General features: G+C 50.4%; 2 protein-coding genes across 2 annotated transcripts in view; one reads left to right on the plus strand and one right to left on the minus strand.

Annotated features, from left to right (window-relative positions):
* Positions 1-7501, minus strand: part of LOC138565351 (uncharacterized) — a 146473-nt gene extending 138972 nt beyond the window's left edge. The window contains exon 1 of the mRNA XM_069642972.1: positions 7314-7501. The gene's annotated coding sequence lies outside the window, so the exon portion shown is untranslated. The remainder of the gene's footprint in view (positions 1-7313) is intronic.
* On the plus strand, positions 1498-26355 carry LOC138581320 (mucin-12-like). Its single transcript, XM_069652600.1, has 20 exons — positions 1498-1675; positions 9333-9992; positions 10054-11175; positions 11315-11974; positions 12025-12264; positions 12548-13627; positions 14110-15129; positions 15269-16108; positions 16159-16518; positions 16569-17330; positions 17470-18129; positions 18180-18419; positions 18703-19782; positions 20265-21284; positions 21424-22263; positions 22314-22673; positions 23085-23915; positions 24207-24626; positions 24677-24976; positions 25388-26355. The coding sequence occupies exons 1-20, from the start codon at positions 1498-1500 to the stop codon at positions 26353-26355; spliced, it is 13641 nt and encodes a 4546-aa protein (XP_069508701.1).
* Positions 26356-27622: the final 1267 nt, after the last annotated feature.

Below are 27622 nucleotides of genomic sequence, written 5' to 3' on the forward strand. Positions count from 1 at the left end.
ACACTGCAGAAATCGCAACACCCATGGAGGAGCGCGGTTATGAGAGGGAGGCCTTGCAGAGGCTAGCTAGACTTGGAAACCAACCCTCCAAACCTTCTTGTTACTGTTTTCCCTCTGATCCTATCCTAAGTGCTTTCTAGCAGCCCATTGAGCGCGAAGGGTAGAAACTGCCAGCTCTTTCTTAAACCCATCCTGTAATAACTTGAGAAGGGAAACACCAGTGGGTAAAGCTCAGCCTTTGCACAACATTAAAAAAAGTCCCTAGTGCTTGTCATATGCCTTCACAGTGGCCAGGCGCTTAAATGGAGAATGGTCTCTGCCATTTGCTGAGACAAGCCTAAGGCCAGTAACTTACACATTTCCACTTCCAAACAAGCTGGCCATAGTATGCTATGTTCCCCCGCTCCTGGATTTACTTGTCTAGGGCATGGCCATTCCAGGATCCTCCACACCACTTGGGTCCGGGGTTCTATGGAAACCAACTCCTCCTTGGCCAGTAGGGAACTACCAGGATTACCTGAGACCCGCTTTCCCTGATCTTGGGGTCCCAATCCTTTGGAATATGGCCAAGAAGGTTCTGCCTGACAGGTACAGTTCTTTAGAAAACCTGAAAATCCTGCTGAGCCTGTATGCCACTACATTCTCTATGCGCCTGATGCAGACCGCCTCTATGGGTCGTAGGCGATTCTGCCCAGGACCCTACATCCCATACCAGAGTTCAGGGAAACAGACTCCAAACCCCCCTTGCCTGTTGATGTATGCTAGGGCTGTGAAATTGTCTGTCCTGGTCAGTACCACCTGATCCTTCAAAATCCCAGCAAACTCTCAGGGCCCTGTCAATTGCAGACAATTCCCTCCAATTGGAGGAACAGATGCTCTACTCCTGATTCCATCTCCCCTACATAGGCCAAGACCCCAGGGTGGCCCCCAAATCAGGTTGTTGGCATCTGTAGTAAGAGTGATCTTTGAAGGAGTGTCTATAAGTAAACCCTTCCAGAGATGGCTCAGATACACCCACTAGCCCAGACCCTCCATCAATTCCTGTGACTTGGGAGGACATAAACCAATGATTAAAAAGATGTGAGAATAGGGGCCTAAGATGAAGCCGAGCATAGGGAATCAGAAACACAGGAGGCCATGTGACCCTTTGCCACTAGGAGCTCCTTTGCCAAAGCCTACTCCTTTCGTAGAACCTTGGCCAGAGACACTTGGAGGCACAGAGCTCTCCCCTTGGGGAGGAACACCATCTCTTGTCTGGTGCAAACCTGTCGCCCTGTAAAGGTCAGATATTGGGAGGGAAGAAGCTGAGACTTATGCCAATTCACCAGGAACCCCCCAATCATCCAGGGCTTTGCACACCATCTTTAGGTGGGTATGTACTGACCCCCTCTAGCTGCCTTGACTAGACAATCACCCAGATAAGGGAAGACATATTTACACCCTGTAGATGATAAGAAGTGTCAAGAAAGGAGGTGGGGGCACGTGTAAGCAGCGGGAATGTTCGGCACGGCCAGCTGCAAACTACAGTTCTCAGATGTCAGTGGGAGTGCGTGGCTCTACGCATGCTACGCAGCTGTTGCTCGCATAAAGACTGGTGTCCGCACATGCCAGGTGCGGATTAGTAAGGATTACGGCACGGGCGGACGCTGCGTGTGGAGCAAGGAAGCAATGGCAGGTACCGGAGAGCAGAGAGAAGGGACCCGGGCTACGCTGCAGTGACAGAGTTAAGCTCCAGTGATTCAAGGCATCATTTTGCAGCATCCAGGCAACCTCACAGGGGTCCCAGACCTCAGTTAAGTGCTTGCGGCGCATTTTTGATTGCAATGCGTTCTGGTACACAGAATTCATGGCCTGATAGGCAAAATGTAGAATCTAGGACAAACGGACAACATGAAGCAAGCAATAGAAATGCCCTCTAGGGCTAACCATGTAGTCTTGATAGCGTGTTACGTTCACGCTCAAACTAGAAACTGTGTTTCACTGCACACAGTGTTTCATGTAGTTAGTAGACCCTGAACGCCCAGAACCCTATCTATTCTGAATTTACATAAAAAAACATCCCATGAGCGTCAACCATAAAAGGCAGTTGCTGCTGGATCAAAAACTGCTTTCCAAGCCTGGCAACTACTTTATAACCAGGAATAGCCTTGAGGCCGAAGTACTGATCCAGTGAATAGAATTGCCCAAACCACAGTGTTAGGTGTGCACTCCCATTGCACACACAACGAACAACTCAGAATATGTCACAAAACTTTCTGATGGGCGCACAGATTTGGTCTTCATAAAAGAAGTAATTGGTCCTGAAGAAGATGATGTACGAAAGAAACAATCATTGAAACCGGTCGACCAGACTCTCTGATGTCCCCCGACTAGGGGAGACACACAGTGGACTTGATCAATTGGGAATGCTAACTAATGAAGTGGACAGTCTAATTGTTTTTATGTGAAATTGTATACTCTCAGAAAATCAATCCTTGTGTAGACTCTGGAGAGAGAAAGAGTTTTGAAGGATCATAACAACAATTTGAGAGTGTTATTTATAGTCTTAATTGTTTTATTATTACTGGCTTTGAGAAGATCAGACACACTTCGCGGAGGGAAATTAAATTCTACATTGTGTGACGCCTAGTCCCGCGCAAACGGTCTGTTTGACCAAAGCATGCAGTGTTGGGGAGACTAAAATCCCAACTGCAATTTTTAACTAATGTTGCAAATATTGGTGTTTTTGAACAAGACAATCAAGTGCTAGTACTATGCCCTTAAAATGATCCCATGCATTGTAGGAGCAGGGTGAGTTTCCCTCTATCTATCTCTTTTAGGTAGGCGGTGCTACAGCGCTTTCTAGGGCTAGTAAGCACCATGAAGGGTTTAGGGAGAGTGTTAGGGCCACATATTGATGGGCCATCAATTAACTAGCTCAATAGAAGCTTATTCCGATTTCTGTTTTGTGTGTTAATACTAGGAAATGTAGTATCAAGATGTTTTTCCCTTAAACTCCCCCTATCTATACAATTTTGTTACCCTAACCCGCTTTACGGTTTTCTTAACTCCCCTCTTCCCATCCACAACATCTCCCGAATCCCCCCCCCCCCCCCCCATGGCTGCCACGTGGTCACCTGTACCTCCAACATCAGGAACCAGTGGGAGGGACGAACTCATTCAGCATCTGTGGTTCGGGAGTGGGTGTTAATACCCTTCCCTTCAAGTCTTGACACTGAGCCACCAAGGGGCAGCCAGTTTGGTAGAGAACCTGGGGGCGTTTTCAACCCAAAGGGGAGAACCTGGACTTGGAAATACCTTTCACCTACCGCAAACCTGGGCTGCCCTTATGGCTACATGGCAACAGGCATCCTGCAGTCCAAGGACAGAAGCCAGTCCCCCTTTTATACCACAGGAATTATTTTTTAAGGGTTTCCATCTTGAAGCTTTCCCCTCTACAAATATATTCCGAGACTACAGGTTCAGGATTAACCTTAATTGCCCCGATGGTTTTGGGAACAGGAAGACAATTGAGTAGAACTCCTGACCCTGCTGACCCCGGGAAACTTTCAAAATAGCCCTCTTTTGTAGAGGTTACTGAACGGCACTCAGCATGGCTTCCCTTTTCAGTTTGCTTCTTGGCATTGGAGTCATGATCATGCTTGACTGCCCAGGAGGGGCTTCAAAGTCTATCACGTATCCCAATTGAACCATCTTATTTTCCCAAGCATCGGCAGACCACCACTCCCAATGATGAGTAGCTAGTTCCTCCTAGTCCTGAAGCCTTATGCCTAGAGGAACGGGGTGAACGTTTCATCCTCAGCTTATCAGAATGGTTAATGTTATCAGCACGAAACACTGGATGCACCTTGTCTTCCAAGGAGTCACCGAACGTGTTGCCTTCAAAGGGGATCTTGAGTGCAAAAGCATTTAGCAAACCGTCCAGTCTTGTATGTGAATGTGCCTCTTGCCTGAAAACCTGCCCCCATAGCCATGGCTGACCCTCTAACACGGTCATAAGCCAGGTCAAACAGGAGTTCATTCAACCTGCTTCTGCATGTCCGCCAAGACTGGAGCACAGTCTTTGCTCTTTTCCTTCGCCTTTCCCAGTTTCTTAAAAAACCCTAATACAGCCTCTGCTGTATAGAATCTATAAATGTTTGTCCTGACAGACTGATGGCCACATATGAAATGTCTTCAGTGCAGCATTAGATTTCCCACACCAATGCTTCAATTTCTTCTCTGTTCCAATATTTCCTCTTGGCTTCCTCATCTTCCGAGATAAGGAGTACTACATCTTTCTTTGTGACTACCTATCCGCAAGGCATGAAATAAGCAGCGTCGCATAGCAATTTGCTATGCAATTCTGTAGGTTTGCTAATCAAATGAACACTTGTGTAGCAAAGTTAGCTATTTATGTTGCCCTCTTCAATGAAAGCATAGCTCACCCTGCATTCCCCCTTTTCGCTCTGTTCACTTCAAGTGCTAATGGAGGAAAAGTGCAGCAGTAATTGTCTCCTCCACCCTTAAGTGCCAAAGGCATGTGTAGGAGTGCTAGGCAAGGATTTCTTTTTCAAATAATTGCAAACCAAAAGTAATCAGGATGATACTTTTATTAAGCTTTCGATATCCTGTCTGGCAAAGACCAGTGTCAACTTTATATCTTTTAAAAAGATGGCCATGAAATTCCATCCCTAAAATGTAAGTGGTTACATAATGCATAATAACAGTATTGATACCATAAAACACTGCACCATCTCCATGCTTTACAGTATTAGGTTAGTATATCTGAATTTCATAGTGTCAAGTAAATTTAATTTTGTTTGGTAAAATGCATCATGTGGACTAGAGAAGTTTTGAAAATGTACATGATCATATGCTTTTGATGACAAACCTAGCTCTATAACCTGCAGATTGCATACATCTTGCAACTGGTGATCAACCCATGATGAGACCAATACTCCTTGACATTCTATATTATCAACATGTCCTTTATACCAGGTACCCTGAAAGTGAGCCAGCCACAAACTATAATATGCCACCTAGTTTGGCCAGTTGTCTGACTGTTACGCAATCCACTCTGCTTAGTCTTTCTTCCCTCTTAGAGAAAGAATACACAAAGCAAACTAAATGCCTACGCAAAGTAGTGAACAATAGTTCCATCCAGTCTGTACATTACAGATCTACTACAATACCAAACATTATAGTTCGCCTCTAGAGCTTGCTTTGCTTTATGATTCTATTATGTATTACCACCTACAGGAGACAGCTGGTTTTCAGAGCCTTATCATCATATCTATTTGTGCCCATTCATGCAGCAAACCTTTTACATTTTACAGACACTCATCTATGGCTCGCAAAGTCTTTTTGCCCACTCAAGCATATTTTATGAAGGAGCATTTACAAGAGATGTTTTCAACTTTTTTTAAGTTAATTGATTTTTATTGAAAGTTAAGAATAATTAAGTAGACATTACAGCAAGTTGTATGAAAAGTGAAATATATCATAGTAAATATGATAATTGATGATGTAACTTTTAACATTTACTTTATTTACAGTAAATGTCAAATAAAAGTTTCACTCTGCATGGCTGGCCTCAGAGTGGCAGCAGTGTGCCAAACATAAACCCTGTTTGTAGTGAAATGCACGATTTTACAGAAAGGAACAGGTCTGGCTTAAGTGTAAAGAATTCGCAAGGGCCGACTCCTCTCACTAATGTCGTATTTCAAAGGTACGCAAAACCGCGGTATGGTTGGACATATTATATCATTGGTACAAATAACGTGACATTAACAATATTAGTACAAAATTGCTAATCAAATGGGTCTGTTTGTTAATCAAAAACATTTTAATTAGCAAACACTGCGAATCAAATTTTTAAAGCTACTTCATGCCTTGATCTGGACTAGAGGATTCAGTGGGAGAATCCTCCAAATGCCTCGTCTTCTTTTCCCCCACCTGGATTGTAGAAGACAAAATTAACAGAAATCTTGCATCACAGTAGTTTCTCTCTCTTCTGAGACAGCGGGGATCCGGGGAGATGGTCTTTCTGCACCCCCTCCAGCGGGGCAGAGCTGGGCACAGGAGATGGCAGGTACTTGGTCCCCATGCAGGGCGAGGGAGCCCAATGAGCTGGGAAGACTTTAATTGGCCTGGGTGGCCCAGTTGGCGAAACTGCCATGTTATGCTTGGCGTGAGTGGGCACTCATATAAGGAGGACGTGCCGGCCTGTTGGCTGCTCGGTTACCGGTTTGTGACATGCTTAGGCTGAGTGCAGAACGCAGGTCCTGTGCAGAGGACAGGAACATTTTAACAGGTTTTTGTGGGTAAAAGGGGAGGGGACATAGCTGTTTTCTATGCCATTATATAATCAGAATCTGATACTTTGATTGACTCCTATTTCCAATCAGTCAACCCTTAGAAACTGTCACTTCTGATACATCCGCAACACGAGGAGTAGCTTTTCCTAATATGCATAATTGTACTATCATGACCCTGTATGCTAACTGAGATAGCTCACAGCAACACGAGGAGTAGCTTTCCCAGTATGTATAGTTGCACCTTTCCTGACCTTGTTTGCTAGCTGATGCAGCTCCCCATAACACGATGGGTCGTTTTTCTCCAGCCTGCTTCCCTGCACATCTTTGTACTGTGTATGCACTTTCTGTAACTAGTGCCTAGATAACTGAGGGTTTTATGTGCAGTAATAGATTCAAATACACACAACAGTAATGTGGACTCACTGAAGCACAGTAATCACAAAGCCACTGTTTGATAAACCAGCCTGCTTGGGACCCAAAGACACTGCTGGTATCCTCAGCACTGTTACCCTGGACCTTTGGCTCAATGAGACAGCTAAAGGGAAACGTGCTCAGGAGAAAAGGGGCACCACAGACCTTATGCACTGCTCCTGGGTCCACAAGACATAGTCAATGCGTACTTCGACCAAAAATAAATATGCACCTGTTGGCTTTTGAAGATTAAATTAACCAATTGGAAGATTGAAAGAAGACAGATTGAATTTGCAATGACTTTGCAGCGCCATCACCACTGATCACTGAATACAGACGGATAGAACTAATGAAACAATGTGAAGCACGGCTCTGCACAGTGCCATGCTTGCATTCTGGGACCTGTAGTGTACACAGAGCTAGAGGGATAAACTGGGCTGGGGAAGCGCGAGCCCATTGACTGGTGCATGCTGGAAGGGGTGAAAGAATTCCTGGGGGTCGGGAATTGTTCTGGGGCAGAGTGGCAGGACGGTGCGGGAGGGGTTATGCACCGAGGAAGGCTGGGGTCGGGGTGGGGGTGGGGGCGATAAGGCATGGGCTTACCTTACTTTTCCTGCACTGGTAGGATATGGAGCAGCTGAAGGGACGGTGGAATGGCTGCGATTACAGGAAGTGACGGAGGAAGGGGGCGGGCGCTGTGACTTGCAGTTTCCTGCCAGTGATGGCAACGGCGACGCAGGAAGCCCATAAAGTGGCGCTGAGATGGACACTGCTCACTTCCGGTCCCGAGACATGGCGCCGAGAGGGACACTGCTCACTTCCGATCCCAGCGACATGCGCCGAGAGGGACACTGCTCACTTCCGATCCCAGAGACATGGCGCCGAGAGGGACACTGCTCACTTCCGGTCCCAGAGACATGGCGCCGAGAGGGACACTGCTCACTTCCGGTCCCAGAGACATGACGCTGAGAGGGACACTGCTCTTTTCCGGTCCCAGAGATATGACGCTGAGAGGGACAAGGCTCCCTTCCGTGGCGCAGAGAGGGACACTGCTCTTTTCTGGTCCCAGAGACATGGCACAGAGAGGGACACTGCTCACTTCCGGTCCCAGAGCTATGGCTGAGAGGGATACTGATCACTTCCGGTCCCAGAGATATGACGCTGAGAGGGACACGGCTCACTTCCGTGGCGCAGAGAGGGACACTGCTCACTTCCGGTCCCAGAGATATGGCTGAGGGATACTGATCACTTCCGGTCCCAGAGATATGACGCTGAGAGGGACACGCCTCACTTTCGTGGCGCTGAGAGGGACATTACTCTTTTCTGGTCCCAGAGACATGGTGCAGAGAGGGACACTGCTCACTTCCGGTCCCAGAGACATGACCCTAAGAGGGACACGGCTCACTTCCGTGGCGCTGAGAGCATAGCTCTCAACCATTTCTGTTGCAAAGGCGGGTGAAATCACCCGATTTTGTTTTTGGCGGGTGAGACGCCCATTGAAATGAATGGGCGTGCAGGAGGCTTGGCGGGTGAGTAAGCCCTTTACAAGGCGGGTGTCACCCGCCAAAAGTGTGTGAGTTGAGAGCTATGTGAGAGGGACAGTGCTCACTTCTGGTCCCAGAGACATGTCGCAGAGAGGGACACTGCTCACTTCCGGTCCCAGAGACATGACGCTAAGAGGGACACGGCTCACTTCCGTGGCGCTGAGAGCATAGCTCTCAACCATTTCTGTTGCAAAGGCGGGTGAAATCACCCGATTTTGTTTTTGGCGGGTGAGACGCCCATTGAAATGAATGGGCGTGCAGGAGGCTTGGCGGGTGAGTAAGCCCTTTACAAGGCGGGTGACACCCGCCAAAAGTGTGTGAGTTGAGAGCTATGTGAGAGGGACATTTCTCACTTCTGGTCCCAGAGACATGTCGCAGAGAGGGACACGGCTCACTTCCGGTCCCAGAGACATCGTGCGAGACTGCAGGCCTCTATTTACCTGATTGGTACAGCTTGACACGCATAGAGCTGTGTTAAAGAAGTAGAAAGTCAACCAACGTTACCCAAGTGTCTGTCCCGCGAAAGACTATCAAAGAGTTGGCCACCCTACTTCAAGGGGTAACAGAGCGGTGGACCTCCTCACAACCCACCTGCTTTGCTGTCCTCACAGAAAGCTGTCCTATGGGGAGTCCCGTGTACACATGAAATAAGCAACGGCCCAACCTCCCACTCAGCTCCCACATCTAGGAACAACCTCCAGTGAGGCCAATCACACAGGTGAAACCAGCCCAGCCAAGAGATGAGCCTCCTTTGCCTTCAGTGAGCCCAATCATACAGGTGAAACCAGCTCGGTCAAGAGATTAGCCTCCTTTGCCTTCAGTGAGCCCAACCGCACAAGTGAAACAAGCCCAGCCAATAGATTAGCCTCCTTTGCCTTCAGTGAGCCCAATCACACAGGCGAAACCAGCTTGGTCAAGAGATTAGCCTCCTTTGCCTTCAGTGAGCCCAATCACACAGGTGAAACCAGCCCAGCCAAGAGATGAGCCTCCTTTGCCTTCAGTGAGCCCAATCATACAGGTGAAACCAGCTCGGCCAAGAGATTAGCCTCCCTTTTCGTCAGTAAACCCAATCACACAGGTGAAACCAGCTCGGTCAAGAGATTAGCCTCCTTTGCCTACAGTGAGTCCAGTCACACAGGTGAAACCAGCTCGGTCAAGAGATTAGCCTCCTTTGGCTTCAGTGAGCCCAGTCACACAGGTGAAACCAGCTCGGTCAAAAGATCTGCCTCCTTTGCCATCAGTGACCCAATCACACAGGTGAAACCAGCTCGGTCAAAAGATCAGCCTCCTTTGACTTTCTGTGAGCTCAATCACACAGGTGAAACCAGCTCGGTCAAGAGATCAGCCTCCTTTGCCTTCAGTGAGCCCAATCACAAAGGTGAAACCAGCTCGGTCAAGAGATTAGCCTCCTTTGCCTTCAGTGAGCCCAATCACACAGGTGAAACCAGCTCGGTCAAGAGATCAGCCTCCTTTGCCATCAGTGAGCCCAATCACACAGGTGAAACCAGCTCGGCCAAGAGATCAGCCTCCTTTGCCTTCAGTGAGCCCAATCACACAGGCGAAACCAGCACGGTCAAGAGATCAGCCTGCTTTGCCTTCAGTGAGCCCAATCACAAAGGTGAAACCAGCTCAGTCAAGAGATCAGCCTCCTTTGCCTTCAGTGAGCCCAATCACACAGGTGAAACCAGCTTGGTCAAAAGATCAGCCTCCTTTGCCATCAGTGAGCCCAATCACACAGGTGAAACCAGCTTGGCCAAGAGATTAGCCTCCTTTGCCTTTCTGTGAGCTCAATCACACAGGTGAAACCAGCTCGGTCAAGAGATCAGCCTCCTTTGCCTTCAGTGAGCCCAATCACAAAGGTGAAACCAGCTCGGTCAAGAGATTAGCCTCCTTTGCCTTCAGTGAGCCCAATCACACAGGTGAAACCAGCTCGGTCAAGAGATCAGCCTCCTTTGCCTTCAGTGAGCCCAATCACAAAGGCGAAACCAGCTCGGTCAAACGATCAGCCTCCTTTGCCTTCAGTGAGCCCAGTCACACAGGTGAAATCAGCTCAGTCAGGAGATTAGCCTCCTTTGCCTTCAGTGAGCCCAATCATACAGGTGAAACCACCTCGGTCAAGAGATTAGCCCCCTTTGCCTTCAGTGAGCCCAATCACTCAGGTGACACCAGCTCAGTCGAGAGATTAGCCTCCGTTGACTTCAGTGAGCCAAGTCATACAGGTGAAACCAGCTCGGTCAAGAGATTAGCCTCCTTTGCCTTCAGTGAGCCCAGTCACACAGGTGAAACCAGCTCGGTGAAGAGATTAGCCTCCTTTTTCATCAGTAAGCCCAATCACACAGGTGGACCCAGCTCGATCAAGAGATTAGCCTCCTTTGCCTTCAGTGAGCCCAATCACGCAGGTGAAACCAGCTCGGTCAAGCGATTAGCCTCCTTTGCCTTCAGTGAGCCCAGTCACACAGGTCAAACCAGCTTGGTCAAGAGATTAGCCTCCTTTGCCTTCAGTGAGCCCAGTCACACAGGTGAAATCAGCTCAGTCAGGAGATTAGCCTCCTTTGCCTTCAGTGAGCCCAATCATACAGGTGAAACCACCTCGGTCAAGAGATTAGCCCCCTTTGCCTTCAGTGAGCCCAATCACGCAGGTGACACCAGCTCAGTCGAGAGATTAGCCTCCGTTGACTTCAGTGAGCCAGGTCATACAGGTGAAACCAGCTCGGTCGAGAGATTAGCCTCCTTTGCCTTCAGTGAGCCCAGTCGCACAGGTGAAACCAGCTCGGTCAAGAGATTAGCCTCCTTTGGCTTCAGTGAGCCCAATCACAAAGGTGAAGCCAGCTCGGTCAAGAGATTAGCCTCCTTTGCCTTCAGTGAGCCCAGTCGCAAAGGTGAAACCAGCTCAGTCAAGAGACCAGCCTCCTTTGCCTTCAGTGAGCCCAATCACACAGGCAAACCCAGTTCGGTCAAGAGATCAGCCTCCTTTGCCTTCAGTGAGCCCAGACACACAGGCGAAACCAGCTCGGTCTAGAGATTAGCCTCCTTTGCCTTTCTGTGAGCTCAATCACACAGGTGAAACCAGCTCGGTCAAGAGATTAGCCTCCTTTGCCTTCAGTGAGCCCAATCACAAAGGTGAAACCATCTCGGTCAAGAGATTAGCCTCCTTTGCCTCCAGTGAGCTCAATCACACAGGTGAAACCAGTTTGGTCAAGAGATTAGCCCCCTTTGCCTTCAGTGAGCCCAATCACACAGGTGAAACCAGCTCAGTCGAGAGATTAGCCTCCGTTGACTTCAGTGAGCCCAGTCACACAGGTGAAACCAGTTCGGTCGAGAGATTAGCCTCCTTTGCCTTCAGTGAGCCCAGTCACACAGGTGAAACCAGCTCGGTCAAGAGATTAGCCTCCTTTGCCTTCAGTGAGCCCAGTCGCACAGGTGAAACCAGCTCGGTCAAGAGATTAGCCTCCTTTGCCTTCAGTGAGCCCAATCGCACAGGTGAAACCAGCTCGGTCAAGAGATTAGCCTCCTTTGCCTTCAGTGAGCCCAATCGCCCAGGTGAAACCAGCTCGGTCAAGAGATTAGCCTCCTTTGCCTTCAGTGAGCCCAGTCACAAAGGTGAAACCGGCTCAGACAAGAGATTAGCCTCCTTTGCCTTCAGTGAGCCCAATCACACAGGTGAAACCGGCTCGGTCAAGAGATTAGCCTCCTTTGCCTTCAGTGAGCCCAGTCACACAGGTAAACCAGCTCAGTCAAGAGATTTGCCTCCAGTGAGCTCAATCACACAGGTGAAACCAGCTCGGTCAACAGATTAGCCTTCATTCCCTTCAGTGAGCCCAGTCACACAGGTGAAATCAGCTCGGTCAAGAGATTAGCCTCCCTTTTCGTCAGTAAACCCAATCACACAGGTGAAAGCAGCTCGGTCAAGAGATTAGCCTCCTTTGCCTACAGTGACTCCAGTCACACAGGTGAAACCAGCTCGGTCAAGAGATTAGCCTCCTTTGGCTTCAGTGAGCCCAGTCACACAGGTGAAACCAGCTCGGTCAAGAGATCAGCCTGATTTGCCTTCAGTGAGTCCAAACACACAGGTGAAGCCAGCTCGGTCAAAAGGTCTGCCTCCTTTGCCTCCAGTGAGCCTAATCAAACAGGCGAAACCAGCACGGTCAAGAGATCAGCCTGCTTTGCCTTCAGTGATCCCAGTCACACAGGCGAAGCCAGTTTGGTCAAGAGATTAGCCTCCTTTGCCTACAGTGACTCCAGTCACACAGGTGAAACCAGCTCGGTCAAGAGATTAGCCTCCTTTGGCTTCAGTGAGCCCAGTCACACAGGTGAAACCAGCTCGGTCAAGAGATCAGCCTGATTTGCCTTCAGTGAGTCCAAACACACAGGTGAAGCCAGCTCGGTCAAAAGGTCTGCCTCCTTTGCCATCAGTGAGCCCAATCACACAGGTGAAACCAGCTCGGCCAAGAGATCAGCCTCCTTTGCCTTTCTGTGAGCTCAATCACACAGGTGAAACCAGCTCGGTCAAGAGATCAGCCTCCTTTGCCTTCAGTGAGCCCAATCACAAAGGTGAAACCAGCTCGGTCAAGAGATTAGCCTCCTTTGCCTTCAGTGAGCCCAATCACACAGGTGAAATCAGCTTGGTCAAGAGATCAGCCTCCTTTGCCTTCGGTGAGCCCAATCACAAAGGCGAAACCAGCTCGGTCAAAAGATCAGCCTCCTTTGCCGTCAGTGAGCCCAATCACACAGGCGAAACCAGCTCGGTCAAGAGATTAGCCTCCTTTGCCTTCAGTGAGCCCAGTCACACAGGTGAAACCAACTCGGTCAAGCGATTAGCCTCCTTTGCCTTCAGTGAGCCCAGTCACACAGGTCAAACCATCTTGGTCAAGAGATTAGCCTCCTTTGCCTTCAGTGAGCCCAGTCACACAGGTGAAATCAGCTCAGTCAGGAGATTAGCCTCCTTTGCCTTCAGTGAGCCCAATCATACAGGTGAAACCACCTCGGTCAAGAGATTAGCCCCCTTTGCCTTCAGTGAGCCCAATCACGCAGGTGACACCAGCTCAGTCGAGAGATTAGCCTCCGTTGACTTCAGTGAGCCAAGTCATACAGGTGAAACCAGCTCGGTCGAGAGATTAGCCTCCTTTGCCTTCAGTGAGCCCAGTCGCACAGGTGAAACCAGCTCGGTCAAGAGATTAGCCTCCTTTGGCTTCAGTGAGCCCAATCACAAAGGTGAAGCCAGCTCGGTCAAGAGATTAGCCTCCTTTGCCTTCAGTGAGCCCAGTCGCAAAGGTGAAACCAGCTCAGTCAAGAGACCAGCCTCCTTTGCCTTCAGTGAGCCCAATCACACAGGCAAACCCAGTTCGGTCATGAGATCAGCCTCCTTTGCCTTCAGTGAGCCCAGACACACAGGCGAAACCAGCTCGGTCAAGAGATTAGCCTCCTTTGCCTTTCTGTGAGCTCAATCACACAGGTGAAACCAGCTCGGTCAAGAGATTAGCCTCCTTTGCCTTCAGTGAGCCCAATCACAAAGGTGAAACCATCTCGGTCAAGAGATTAGCCTCCTTTGCCTCCAGTGAGCTCAATCACACAGGTGAAACCAGCTCGGTCAAGAGATCAGCCTGATTTGCCTTCAGTGAGTCCAAACACACAGGTGAAGCCAGCTCGGTCAAAAGGTCTGCCTCCTTTGCCTCCAGTGAGCCTAATCAAACAGGCGAAACCAGCACGGTCAAGAGATCAGCCTGCTTTGCCTTCAGTGATCCCAGTCACACAGGCGAAGCCAGTTTGGTCAAGAGATTAGCCTCCTTTGCCTACAGTGACTCCAGTCACACAGGTGAAACCAGCTCGGTCAAGAGATTAGCCTCCTTTGGCTTCAGTGAGCCCAGTCACACAGGTGAAACCAGCTCGGTCAAGAGATCAGCCTGATTTGCCTTCAGTGAGTCCAAACACACAGGTGAAGCCAGCTCGGTCAAAAGGTCTGCCTCCTTTGCCATCAGTGAGCCCAATCACACAGGTGAAACCAGCTCGGCCAAGAGATCAGCCTCCTTTGCCTTTCTGTGAGCTCAATCACACAGGTGAAACCAGCTCGGTCAAGAGATCAGCCTCCTTTGCCTTCAGTGAGCCCAATCACAAAGGTGAAACCAGCTCGGTCAAGAGATTAGCCTCCTTTGCCTTCAGTGAGCCCAATCACACAGGTGAAATCAGCTCGGTCAAGAGATCAGCCTCCTTTGCCTTCGGTGAGCCCAATCACAAAGGCGAAACCAGCTCGGTCAAAAGATCAGCCTCCTTTGCCGTCAGTGAGCCCAATCACACAGGCGAAACCAGCTCGGTCAAGAGATTAGCCTCCTTTGCCTTCAGTGAGCCCAGTCACACAGGTGAAACCAACTCGGTCAAGCGATTAGCCTCCTTTGCCTTCAGTGAGCCCAGTCACACAGGTCAAACCATCTTGGTCAAGAGATTAGCCTCCTTTGCCTTCAGTGAGCCCAGTCACACAGGTGAAATCAGCTCAGTCAGGAGATTAGCCTCCTTTGCCTTCAGTGAGCCCAATCATACAGGTGAAACCACCTCGGTCAAGAGATTAGCCCCCTTTGCCTTCAGTGAGCCCAATCACGCAGGTGACACCAGCTCAGTCGAGAGATTAGCCTCCGTTGACTTCAGTGAGCCAAGTCATACAGGTGAAACCAGCTCGGTCGAGAGATTAGCCTCCTTTGCCTTCAGTGAGCCCAGTCGCACAGGTGAAACCAGCTCGGTCAAGAGATTAGCCTCCTTTGGCTTCAGTGAGCCCAATCACAAAGGTGAAGCCAGCTCGGTCAAGAGATTAGCCTCCTTTGCCTTCAGTGAGCCCAGTCGCAAAGGTGAAACCAGCTCAGTCAAGAGACCAGCCTCCTTTGCCTTCAGTGAGCCCAATCACACAGGCAAACCCAGTTCGGTCATGAGATCAGCCTCCTTTGCCTTCAGTGAGCCCAGACACACAGGCGACACCAGCTCGGTCAAGAGATTAGCCTCCTTTGCCTTTCTGTGAGCTCAATCACACAGGTGAAACCAGCTCGGTCAAGAGATTAGCCTCCTTTGCCTTCAGTGAGCCCAATCACAAAGGTGAAACCATCTCGGTCAAGAGATTAGCCTCCTTTGCCTCCATTGAGCTCAATCACACAGGTGAAACCAGTTCGGTCAACAGATTAGCCTCCGTTGCCTTCAGTGAGCCCAGTCACACAGTTGAAATCAATTTGGTCAAGAGATTAGCCCCCTTTGCCTTCAGTGAGCCCAATCACACAGGTGAAACCAGCTCAGTCGAGAGATTAGCCTCCGTTGACTTCAGTGAGCCCAGTCACACAGGTGAAACCAGTTCGGTCGAGAGATTAGCCTCCTTTGCCTTCAGTGAGCCCAGTCACACAGGTGAAACCAGCTCGGTCAAGAGATTAGCCTCCTTTGCCTTCAGTGAGCCCAGTCGCACAGGTGAAACCAGCTCGGTCAAGAGATTAGCCTCCTTTGCCTTCAGTGAGCCCAATCGCACAGGTGAAACCAGCTCGGTCAAGAGATTAGCCTCCTTTGCCTTCAGTGAGCCGAATCGCCCAGGTGAAACCAGCTCGGTCAAGAGATTAGCCTCCTTTGCCTTCAGTGAGCCCAATCGCACAGGTGAAACCAGCTCGGTCAAGAGATTAGCCTCCTTTGCCTTCAGTGAGCCCAATCGCCCAGGTGAAACCAGCTCGGTCAAGAGATTAGCCTCCTTTGCCTTCAGTGAGCCCAGTCACAAAGGTGAAACCGGCTCTGACAAGAGATTAGCCTCCTTTGCCTTCAGTGAGCCCAATCACACAGGTGAAACCGGCTCGGTCAAGAGATTAGCCTCCTTTGCCTTCAGTGAGCCCAGTCACACAGGTAAACCAGCTCAGTCAAGAGATTTGCCTCCAGTGAGCTCAATCACACAGGTGAAACCAGCTCGGTCAACAGATTAGCCTTCATTCCCTTCAGTGAGCCCAGTCACACAGGTGAAATCAGCTCGGTCAAGAGATTAGCCTCCTTTGCCTTCAGTGAGTCCAATCGCACAGGTGAAACCAGCTTGGTCAAGAGATTAGCCTCCTTTGCCTTCAGTGAGCCCAATCGCCCAGGTGAAACCAGCTCGGTCAAGAGATTAGCCTCCTTTGCCTTCAGTGAGCCCAGTCACAAAGGTGAAACCAGCTCAGACAAGAGATTAGCCTCCTTTGCCTTCAGTGAGCCCAATCACACAGGTGAAACCGGCTCGGTCAAGAGATTAGCCTCCTTTGCCTTCAGTGAGCCCAGTCACACAGGTAAACCAGCTCAGTCAAGAGATTTGCCTCCAGTGAGCTCAATCACACAGGTGAAACCAGCTCGGTCAACAGATTAGCCTTCATTCCCTTCAGTGAGCCCAGTCACACAGGTGAAATCAGCTCGGTCAAGAGATTAGCCTCCTTTGCCTTCAGTGAGCCCAATCACACAGGTGAAACCAGCTCAGTCAATAGATTAGCCCCCTTTGCCTTCAGTGAGCCCAATCACACAGGTGAAACCAGCTCAGTCGAGAGATCAGCCTCCTTTGCCTTCAGTGAGCCCAATCACACAGGAAAACCCAGTTCGGTCAAGAGATCAGACTCCTTTGCCTTCAGTGAGCCCAGACACACAGGTCAAACCAGCTTGGTCAAGAGATTAGCCTCCTTTGCCTTCAGTGAGCCCAGTCACACAGGTGAAATCAGCTCAGTCAGGAGATTAGCCTCCTTTGCCTTCAGTGAGCCCAATCATACAGGTGAAACCACCTCGGTCAAGAGATTAGCCCCCTTTGCCTTCAGTGAGCCCAATCACGCAGGTGACACCAGCTCAGTCGAGAGATTAGCCTCCGTTGACTTCAGTGAGCCAGGTCATACAGGTGAAACCAGCTCGGTCGAGAGATTAGCCTCCTTTGCCTTCAGTGAGCCCAGTCGCACAGGTGAAACCAGCTCGGTCAAGAGATTAGCCTCCTTTGGCTTCAGTGAGCCCAATCACAAAGGTGAAGCCAGCTCGGTCAAGAGATTAGCCTCCTTTGCCTTCAGTGAGCCCAGTCGCAAAGGTGAAACCAGCTCAGTCAAGAGACCAGCCTCCTTTGCCTTCAGTGAGCCCAATCACACAGGCAAACCCAGTTCGGTCAAGAGATCAGCCTCCTTTGCCTTCAGTGAGCCCAGACACACAGGCGAAACCAGCTCGGTCTAGAGATTAGCCTCCTTTGCCTTTCTGTGAGCTCAATCACACAGGTGAAACCAGCTCGGTCAAGAGATTAGCCTCCTTTGCCTTCAGTGAGCCCAATCACAAAGGTGAAACCATCTCGGTCAAGAGATTAGCCTCCTTTGCCTCCAGTGAGCTCAATCACACAGGTGAAACCAGTTTGGTCAAGAGATTAGCCCCCTTTGCCTTCAGTGAGCCCAATCACACAGGTGAAACCAGCTCAGTCGAGAGATTAGCCTCCGTTGACTTCAGTGAGCCCAGTCACACAGGTGAAACCAGTTCGGTCGAGAGATTAGCCTCCTTTGCCTTCAGTGAGCCCAGTCACACAGGTGAAACCAGCTCGGTCAAGAGATTAGCCTCCTTTGCCTTCAGTGAGCCCAGTCGCACAGGTGAAACCAGCTCGGTCAAGAGATTAGCCTCCTTTGCCTTCAGTGAGCCCAATCGCACAGGTGAAACCAGCTCGGTCAAGAGATTAGCCTCCTTTGCCTTCAGTGAGCCCAATCGCCCAGGTGAAACCAGCTCGGTCAAGAGATTAGCCTCCTTTGCCTTCAGTGAGCCCAGTCACAAAGGTGAAACCGGCTCAGACAAGAGATTAGCCTCCTTTGCCTTCAGTGAGCCCAATCACACAGGTGAAACCGGCTCGGTCAAGAGATTAGCCTCCTTTGCCTTCAGTGAGCCCAGTCACACAGGTAAACCAGCTCAGTCAAGAGATTTGCCTCCAGTGAGCTCAATCACACAGGTGAAACCAGCTCGGTCAACAGATTAGCCTTCATTCCCTTCAGTGAGCCCAGTCACACAGGTGAAATCAGCTCGGTCAAGAGATTAGCCTCCCTTTTCGTCAGTAAACCCAATCACACAGGTGAAAGCAGCTCGGTCAAGAGATTAGCCTCCTTTGCCTACAGTGACTCCAGTCACACAGGTGAAACCAGCTCGGTCAAGAGATTAGCCTCCTTTGGCTTCAGTGAGCCCAGTCACACAGGTGAAACCAGCTCGGTCAAGAGATCAGCCTGATTTGCCTTCAGTGAGTCCAAACACACAGGTGAAGCCAGCTCGGTCAAAAGGTCTGCCTCCTTTGCCTCCAGTGAGCCTAATCAAACAGGCGAAACCAGCACGGTCAAGAGATCAGCCTGCTTTGCCTTCAGTGATCCCAGTCACACAGGCGAAGCCAGTTTGGTCAAGAGATTAGCCTCCTTTGCCTACAGTGACTCCAGTCACACAGGTGAAACCAGCTCGGTCAAGAGATTAGCCTCCTTTGGCTTCAGTGAGCCCAGTCACACAGGTGAAACCAGCTCGGTCAAGAGATCAGCCTGATTTGCCTTCAGTGAGTCCAAACACACAGGTGAAGCCAGCTCGGTCAAAAGGTCTGCCTCCTTTGCCATCAGTGAGCCCAATCACACAGGTGAAACCAGCTCGGCCAAGAGATCAGCCTCCTTTGCCTTTCTGTGAGCTCAATCACACAGGTGAAACCAGCTCGGTCAAGAGATCAGCCTCCTTTGCCTTCAGTGAGCCCAATCACAAAGGTGAAACCAGCTCGGTCAAGAGATTAGCCTCCTTTGCCTTCAGTGAGCCCAATCACACAGGTGAAATCAGCTTGGTCAAGAGATCAGCCTCCTTTGCCTTCGGTGAGCCCAATCACAAAGGCGAAACCAGCTCGGTCAAAAGATCAGCCTCCTTTGCCGTCAGTGAGCCCAATCACACAGGCGAAACCAGCTCGGTCAAGAGATTAGCCTCCTTTGCCTTCAGTGAGCCCAGTCACACAGGTGAAACCAACTCGGTCAAGCGATTAGCCTCCTTTGCCTTCAGTGAGCCCAGTCACACAGGTCAAACCATCTTGGTCAAGAGATTAGCCTCCTTTGCCTTCAGTGAGCCCAGTCACACAGGTGAAATCAGCTCAGTCAGGAGATTAGCCTCCTTTGCCTTCAGTGAGCCCAATCATACAGGTGAAACCACCTCGGTCAAGAGATTAGCCCCCTTTGCCTTCAGTGAGCCCAATCACGCAGGTGACACCAGCTCAGTCGAGAGATTAGCCTCCGTTGACTTCAGTGAGCCAAGTCATACAGGTGAAACCAGCTCGGTCGAGAGATTAGCCTCCTTTGCCTTCAGTGAGCCCAGTCGCACAGGTGAAACCAGCTCGGTCAAGAGATTAGCCTCCTTTGGCTTCAGTGAGCCCAATCACAAAGGTGAAGCCAGCTCGGTCAAGAGATTAGCCTCCTTTGCCTTCAGTGAGCCCAGTCGCAAAGGTGAAACCAGCTCAGTCAAGAGACCAGCCTCCTTTGCCTTCAGTGAGCCCAATCACACAGGCAAACCCAGTTCGGTCATGAGATCAGCCTCCTTTGCCTTCAGTGAGCCCAGACACACAGGCGAAACCAGCTCGGTCAAGAGATTAGCCTCCTTTGCCTTTCTGTGAGCTCAATCACACAGGTGAAACCAGCTCGGTCAAGAGATTAGCCTCCTTTGCCTTCAGTGAGCCCAATCACAAAGGTGAAACCATCTCGGTCAAGAGATTAGCCTCCTTTGCCTCCAGTGAGCTCAATCACACAGGTGAAACCAGCTCGGTCAAGAGATCAGCCTGATTTGCCTTCAGTGAGTCCAAACACACAGGTGAAGCCAGCTCGGTCAAAAGGTCTGCCTCCTTTGCCTCCAGTGAGCCTAATCAAACAGGCGAAACCAGCACGGTCAAGAGATCAGCCTGCTTTGCCTTCAGTGATCCCAGTCACACAGGCGAAGCCAGTTTGGTCAAGAGATTAGCCTCCTTTGCCTACAGTGACTCCAGTCACACAGGTGAAACCAGCTCGGTCAAGAGATTAGCCTCCTTTGGCTTCAGTGAGCCCAGTCACACAGGTGAAACCAGCTCGGTCAAGAGATCAGCCTGATTTGCCTTCAGTGAGTCCAAACACACAGGTGAAGCCAGCTCGGTCAAAAGGTCTGCCTCCTTTGCCATCAGTGAGCCCAATCACACAGGTGAAACCAGCTCGGCCAAGAGATCAGCCTCCTTTGCCTTTCTGTGAGCTCAATCACACAGGTGAAACCAGCTCGGTCAAGAGATCAGCCTCCTTTGCCTTCAGTGAGCCCAATCACAAAGGTGAAACCAGCTCGGTCAAGAGATTAGCCTCCTTTGCCTTCAGTGAGCCCAATCACACAGGTGAAATCAGCTCGGTCAAGAGATCAGCCTCCTTTGCCTTCGGTGAGCCCAATCACAAAGGCGAAACCAGCTCGGTCAAAAGATCAGCCTCCTTTGCCGTCAGTGAGCCCAATCACACAGGCGAAACCAGCTCGGTCAAGAGATTAGCCTCCTTTGCCTTCAGTGAGCCCAGTCACACAGGTGAAACCAACTCGGTCAAGCGATTAGCCTCCTTTGCCTTCAGTGAGCCCAGTCACACAGGTCAAACCATCTTGGTCAAGAGATTAGCCTCCTTTGCCTTCAGTGAGCCCAGTCACACAGGTGAAATCAGCTCAGTCAGGAGATTAGCCTCCTTTGCCTTCAGTGAGCCCAATCATACAGGTGAAACCACCTCGGTCAAGAGATTAGCCCCCTTTGCCTTCAGTGAGCCCAATCACGCAGGTGACACCAGCTCAGTCGAGAGATTAGCCTCCGTTGACTTCAGTGAGCCAAGTCATACAGGTGAAACCAGCTCGGTCGAGAGATTAGCCTCCTTTGCCTTCAGTGAGCCCAGTCGCACAGGTGAAACCAGCTCGGTCAAGAGATTAGCCTCCTTTGGCTTCAGTGAGCCCAATCACAAAGGTGAAGCCAGCTCGGTCAAGAGATTAGCCTCCTTTGCCTTCAGTGAGCCCAGTCGCAAAGGTGAAACCAGCTCAGTCAAGAGACCAGCCTCCTTTGCCTTCAGTGAGCCCAATCACACAGGCAAACCCAGTTCGGTCATGAGATCAGCCTCCTTTGCCTTCAGTGAGCCCAGACACACAGGCGAAACCAGCTCGGTCAAGAGATTAGCCTCCTTTGCCTTTCTGTGAGCTCAATCACACAGGTGAAACCAGCTCGGTCAAGAGATTAGCCTCCTTTGCCTTCAGTGAGCCCAATCACAAAGGTGAAACCATCTCGGTCAAGAGATTAGCCTCCTTTGCCTCCATTGAGCTCAATCACACAGGTGAAACCAGTTCGGTCAACAGATTAGCCTCCGTTGCCTTCAGTGAGCCCAGTCACACAGTTGAAATCAATTTGGTCAAGAGATTAGCCCCCTTTGCCTTCAGTGAGCCCAATCACACAGGTGAAACCAGCTCAGTCGAGAGATTAGCCTCCGTTGACTTCAGTGAGCCCAGTCACACAGGTGAAACCAGTTCGGTCGAGAGATTAGCCTCCTTTGCCTTCAGTGAGCCCAGTCACACAGGTGAAACCAGCTCGGTCAAGAGATTAGCCTCCTTTGCCTTCAGTGAGCCCAGTCGCACAGGTGAAACCAGCTCGGTCAAGAGATTAGCCTCCTTTGCCTTCAGTGAGCCCAATCGCACAGGTGAAACCAGCTCGGTCAAGAGATTAGCCTCCTTTGCCTTCAGTGAGCCGAATCGCCCAGGTGAAACCAGCTCGGTCAAGAGATTAGCCTCCTTTGCCTTCAGTGAGCCCAATCGCACAGGTGAAACCAGCTCGGTCAAGAGATTAGCCTCCTTTGCCTTCAGTGAGCCCAATCGCCCAGGTGAAACCAGCTCGGTCAAGAGATTAGCCTCCTTTGCCTTCAGTGAGCCCAGTCACAAAGGTGAAACCGGCTCAGACAAGAGATTAGCCTCCTTTGCCTTCAGTGAGCCCAATCACACAGGTGAAACCGGCTCGGTCAAGAGATTAGCCTCCTTTGCCTTCAGTGAGCCCAGTCACACAGGTAAACCAGCTCAGTCAAGAGATTTGCCTCCAGTGAGCTCAATCACACAGGTGAAACCAGCTCGGTCAACAGATTAGCCTTCATTCCCTTCAGTGAGCCCAGTCACACAGGTGAAATCAGCTCGGTCAAGAGATTAGCCTCCTTTGCCTTCAGTGAGTCCAATCGCACAGGTGAAACCAGCTTGGTCAAGAGATTAGCCTCCTTTGCCTTCAGTGAGCCCAATCGCCCAGGTGAAACCAGCTCGGTCAAGAGATTAGCCTCCTTTGCCTTCAGTGAGCCCAGTCACAAAGGTGAAACCAGCTCAGACAAGAGATTAGCCTCCTTTGCCTTCAGTGAGCCCAATCACACAGGTGAAACCGGCTCGGTCAAGAGATTAGCCTCCTTTGCCTTCAGTGAGCCCAGTCACACAGGTAAACCAGCTCAGTCAAGAGATTTGCCTCCAGTGAGCTCAATCACACAGGTGAAACCAGCTCGGTCAACAGATTAGCCTTCATTCCCTTCAGTGAGCCCAGTCACACAGGTGAAATCAGCTCGGTCAAGAGATTAGCCTCCTTTGCCTTCAGTGAGCCCAATCACACAGGTGAAACCAGCTCAGTCAATAGATTAGCCCCCTTTGCCTTCAGTGAGCCCAATCACACAGGTGAAACCAGCTCAGTCGAGAGATCAGCCTCCTTTGCCTTCAGTGAGCCCAATCACACAGGAAAACCCAGTTCGGTCAAGAGATCAGACTCCTTTGCCTTCAGTGAGCCCAGACACACAGGCGAAACCAGCTCGGTCAAGAGATTAGCATCCTTTGCCTTTCTGTGAGCTCAATCACACAGGTGAAACCAGCTCGGTCAAGACATTAGCCTCCTTTGCCTTCAGTGAGCCCAATCACAAAGGTGAAACCATCTCGGTCAAGAGATTAGCCTCCTTTGCCTTCAGTGAGCCCAATCATAAAGGTGAAACCAGCCCGGCCAAGAGATTAGCCTCCTTTTCCTTCAATGAGCCCAGTCACACAGGTGAAACCAGCTTGGTCAAGAGATTAGCCTGCTTTGCCTTCAGTGAGCCCAATCGCACAGATGAAACCAGCTCGGTCAAGAGATTAGCCTCCTTTGCCTTCAGTGAGCCCAGTCACAAACGTGAAACCAGCTCAGACAAGAGATTAGCCTCCTTTGCCTTCAGTGAGCCCAGTCACACAGGTGAAACCAGCTCAGTCAAGAGACTTGCCTCCAGTGAGCTCAGTCACACAGGTGAAACCAGTTCGGTCAACAGATTAGCCTCCGTTACCTTCAGTGAGCCCAGTCACACAGGTGAAATCAGTTTGGTCAAGAGATTAGCCCCCTTTGCCTTCAGTGAGCCCAATCACACAGGTGAAACCAGCTCAGTCGAGAGATTAGCCTCCGTTGACTTCAGTGAGACCAGTCACACAGGTGAAACCAGCTCGGTCGAGAGATTAGCCTCCTTTGCCTTCAGTGAGCCCAGTCACACAGGTGAAACCAGCTCGGTCAAGAGATTAGCCTCCTTTGCCTTCAGTGAGCCCAATCACAAAGGTGAAACCAGCCCGGCCAAGAGATTAGCCTCCTTTGCCTTCAGTGAGCCCAATCACACAGGTGAAACCGGCTCGGTCAAGAGATTAGCCTCCTTTGCCTTCAGTGAGCCCAGTCACACGGGTAAACCAGCTCAGTCAAGAGATTTGCCTCCAGTGAGCTCAATCACACAGGTGAAACCAGCTCGGTCAACAGATTAGCCTTCATTCCCTTCAGTGAGCCCAGTCACACAGGTGAAATCAGCTCGGTCAAGAGACCAGCCTCCTTTGCCTTCAGTGAGCCCAATCACACAGGCAAACCCAGTTCGGTCAAGAGATCAGCCTCCTTTGCCTTTAGTGAGCCCAGACACACAGGCGAAACCAGCTCGATCAAGAGATTAGCCTCCTTTGCCTTTCTGTGAGCTCAATCACACAGGTGAAACCAGCTCGGTTAAGAGATTAGCCTCCTTTGCCTTCAGTGAGCCCAGTCACACAGGTGAAACCAGCTCGGTCAAGACATTAGCCTCCTTTGCCTTCAGTGAGCCCAGTCGCACAGGTGAAACCAGCTCGGTCAAGAGATTAGCCTCCTTTACCTTCAGTGAGCCCAATCGCACAGGTGAAACCAGCTCGGTCAAGAGATTAGCCTCCTTTGCCTTCAGTGAGCCCAATCGCCCAGGTGAAACCAGCTCGGTCAAGAGATTAGCCTCCTTTGCCTTCAGTGAGCCCAGTCACAAAGGTGAAACCGGCTCAGACAAGAGATTAGTCACCTTTGCCTTCAGTGAGCCCAATCACACAGGTGAAACCGGCTCGGTCAAGAGATTAGCCTCCTTTGCTTTCAGTGAGCCCAGTCACACAGGTAAACCAGCTCAGTCAAGAGATTTGCCTCCAGTGAGCTCAATCACACAGGTGAAACCAGCTCGGTCAACAGATTAGCCTTCATTCCCTTCAGTGAGCCCAGTCACACAGGTGAAATCAGCTCGATCAAGAGATTAGCCTCCTTTGCCTTCAGTGAGTCCAATCGCACAGGTGAAACCAGCTCGGTCAAGAGATTAGCCTCCTTTGCCTTCAGTGAGCCCAATCGCCCAGGTGAAACCAGCTCGGTCAAGAGATTAGCCTCCTTTGCCTTCAGTGAGCCCAATCACACAGGTGAAACCGGCTCGGTCAAGAGATTAGCCTCCTTTGCCTTCATTGAGCCCAGTCACACAGGTAAACCAGCTCAGTCAAGAGATTTGCCTCCAGTGAGCTCAATCACACAGGTGAAACCAGCTCGGTCAACAGATTAGCCTTCATTCCCTTCAGTGAGCCCAGTCACACAGGTGAAATCAGCTTGGTCAAGAGATTAGCCTCCTTTGCCTTCAGTGAGCCCAATCACACAGGTGAAACCAGCTCAGTCAATAGATTAGCCCCCTTTGCCTTCAGTGAGCCCAATCACACAGGTGAAACCAGCTCAGTCGAGAGATCAGCCTCCTTTGCCTTCAGTGAGCCCAATCACACAGGCAAACCCAGTTCGGTCAAGAGATCAGCCTCCTTTGCCTTCAGTGAGCCCAGACACACAGGCGAAACCAGCTCGGTCAAGAGATTAGCATCCTTTGCCTTTCAGTGAGCTCAATCACACAGGTGAAACCAGCTCGGTCAAGACATTAGCCTCCTTTGCCTTCAGTGAGCCCAATCACAAAGGTGAAACCATCTCGGTCAAGAGATTAGCCTCCTTTGCCTTCAGTGAGCTCAATCATAAAGGTGAAACCAGCCCGGCCAAGAGATTAGCCTCCTTTGCCTTCAGTGAGCCCAATCGCACAGATGAAACCAGCTCGGTCAAGAGATTAGCCTGCTTTGCCTTCAGTGAGCCCAATCGCACAGGTGAAACCAGCTCGGTCAAGAGATTAGCCTCCTTTGCCTTCAGTGAGCCCAGTCACAAACGTGAAACCAGCTCAGACAAGAGATTAGCCTCCTTTGCCTTCAGTGAGCCCAATCACACAGGTGGAACCAGCTCGGTCAAGAGATTAGCCTCCTTTGCCTTCAGTGAGCCCAGTCACACAGGTGAAACCAGCTCAGTCAAGAGACTTGCCTCCAGTGAGCTCAGTCACACAGGTGAAACCAGTTCGGTCAACAGATTAGCCTCCGTTGCCTTCAGTGAGCCCAGTCACACAGGTGAAATCAGTTTGGTCAAGAGATTAGCCCCCTTTGCCTTCAGTGAGCCCAATCACACAGGTGAAACCAGCTCAGTCGAGAGATTAGCCTCCGTTGACTTCAGTGAGACCAGTCACACAGGTGAAAACAGCTCGGTCGAGAGATTAGCCTCCTTTGCCTTCAGTGAGCCCAATCACAAAGGTGAAACCAGCTTGGTCAAGAGATTAGCCTCCTTTGCCTTCAGTGAGCCCAATCACAAAGGTGAAACCAGCCCGGCCAAGAGATTAGCCTCCTTTGCCTTCAGTGAGCCCAATCACACAGGTGAAACCGGCTCGGTCAAGAGATTAGCCTCCTTTGCCTTCAGTGAGCCCAGTCACACGGGTAAACCAGCTCAGTCAAGAGATTTGCCTCCAGTGAGCTCAGTCACACAGGTGAAACCAGCTCGGTCAACAGATTAGCCTTCATTCCCTTCAGTGAGCCCAGTCACACAGGTGAAATCAGCTCGGTCAAGAGATTAGCCTCCTTTGCCTTCAGTGAGCCCAGTGACCCAGGTCAAACCAGCTTGGTCAAGAGATTAGCCTCCTTTGCCTTCAGTGAGCCCAATCACAAAGGTGAAACCAGCTCGGTCAAGAGATTAGCCTCCTTTGCCTTCAGTGAGCCCAGTCACACAGGTGAAACCAGCTCGGTCAAGAGATTAGCCTCCTTTGGCTTCAGTGAGCCCAATCACAAAGGTGAAACCATCTCGGTCAAGAGATTAGCCTCCTTTGCCTTCAGTGAGTCCAATCGCACACGTGAAACCAGCTCGGTCAAGAGATTAGCCTCCTTTGCCTTCAGGGAGCCCAATCACAAAGGTGAAACCTGCTAGGGCAAGAGATTAGCCTCCTTTGCCTTCAGTGAGCCCAATCACACAGGTGAAACCAGCCCAGAGGCATCGATGCACTGTTACATGGGAATCTTAGTTACAGGGGGCGTCAGAGAGGCTGTTGGAGTCAGTACAGGATTAGTTACATACATACAGAATACATTTTGTCAAGCTGTATATGTGGCTATCGAGTCCTGGTGCATACAGAATACATTTTGTCAAGCAGTATATGTGGCCATCGAGTGCTAGTGCATACAGAATACATTTTGTCAAGACAGAAGATGTAGCAACTGGGTGCTGATGAATTCATGTGAAGAGTAGGGTCTTTACTGCTTTGCGGAAGGCAATGCGTGAATTTTCTCCCCTGAGTGCTGAGGGGAGGGTGTTCCAATGCTGGGCTGTAAGGTAGAGGAAACTAGTTCCACCTGCTCTGACTCGCTTGATCCTGGGCACCATTAGCATGTTGAAATATGGAGTTCTGGTGGTCGTGGATCGGTCTATTTTTTTATGTAAGTAAGGAGGGGCATTTAGGAGGACTCATTTGTGGGTAAGTGCGAGGGTCTTAATGAGGATGCGCTGTTTAATGGTTAACCAGTGTGCCTGTTTTCTGGCTGCAGTGATGTGTTCCCTTTTGGGGATGCCTAGTGCTGCACGTAGGGCGCTGTTTTGAATAACCTGCAGTTTCTCTGTGTTTTTGGCTGACGTGCCTAGAAATAGGGCATTGCAATAATCGAGTCTTGACCCTGTAATGGCTCTGGCGATGGTCAGGCAGTTTTCCTTAGATAAGAATGGTCTGACTGCATTCAGAAGTTTAGCATGGTATGCAGCGGCCGATGCTATGGCATTGACTTGCCAAGTCATAG

This window comes from Ambystoma mexicanum, chromosome 1p (genome assembly GCF_040938575.1).
Source record: "Ambystoma mexicanum isolate Mex_15411 chromosome 1p, UKY_AmexF1_1, whole genome shotgun sequence".
Classification (NCBI taxonomy): Eukaryota; Metazoa; Chordata; class Amphibia; order Caudata; family Ambystomatidae; genus Ambystoma; species Ambystoma mexicanum.

Excerpts from the sequence above, each read along its gene's own strand:
- LOC138581320 (XM_069652600.1), top strand. The coding sequence starts at position 1,498 with ATGTTCGGCACGGCCAGCTGCAAACTACAGTTCTCAGATGTCAGTGGG. Across the intron at positions 17,331-17,469 it reads ACCAGCCTCCTTTGCCTTCA|GTGAAACCAGCTCGGTCAAG; the intron begins GTGAGCCCAATC and ends TCAATCACACAG. Across the intron at positions 23,916-24,206 it reads CAGTGAGCCCAGTCACACGG|GTGAAACCAGCTCGGTTAAG; the intron begins GTAAACCAGCTC and ends TCAATCACACAG.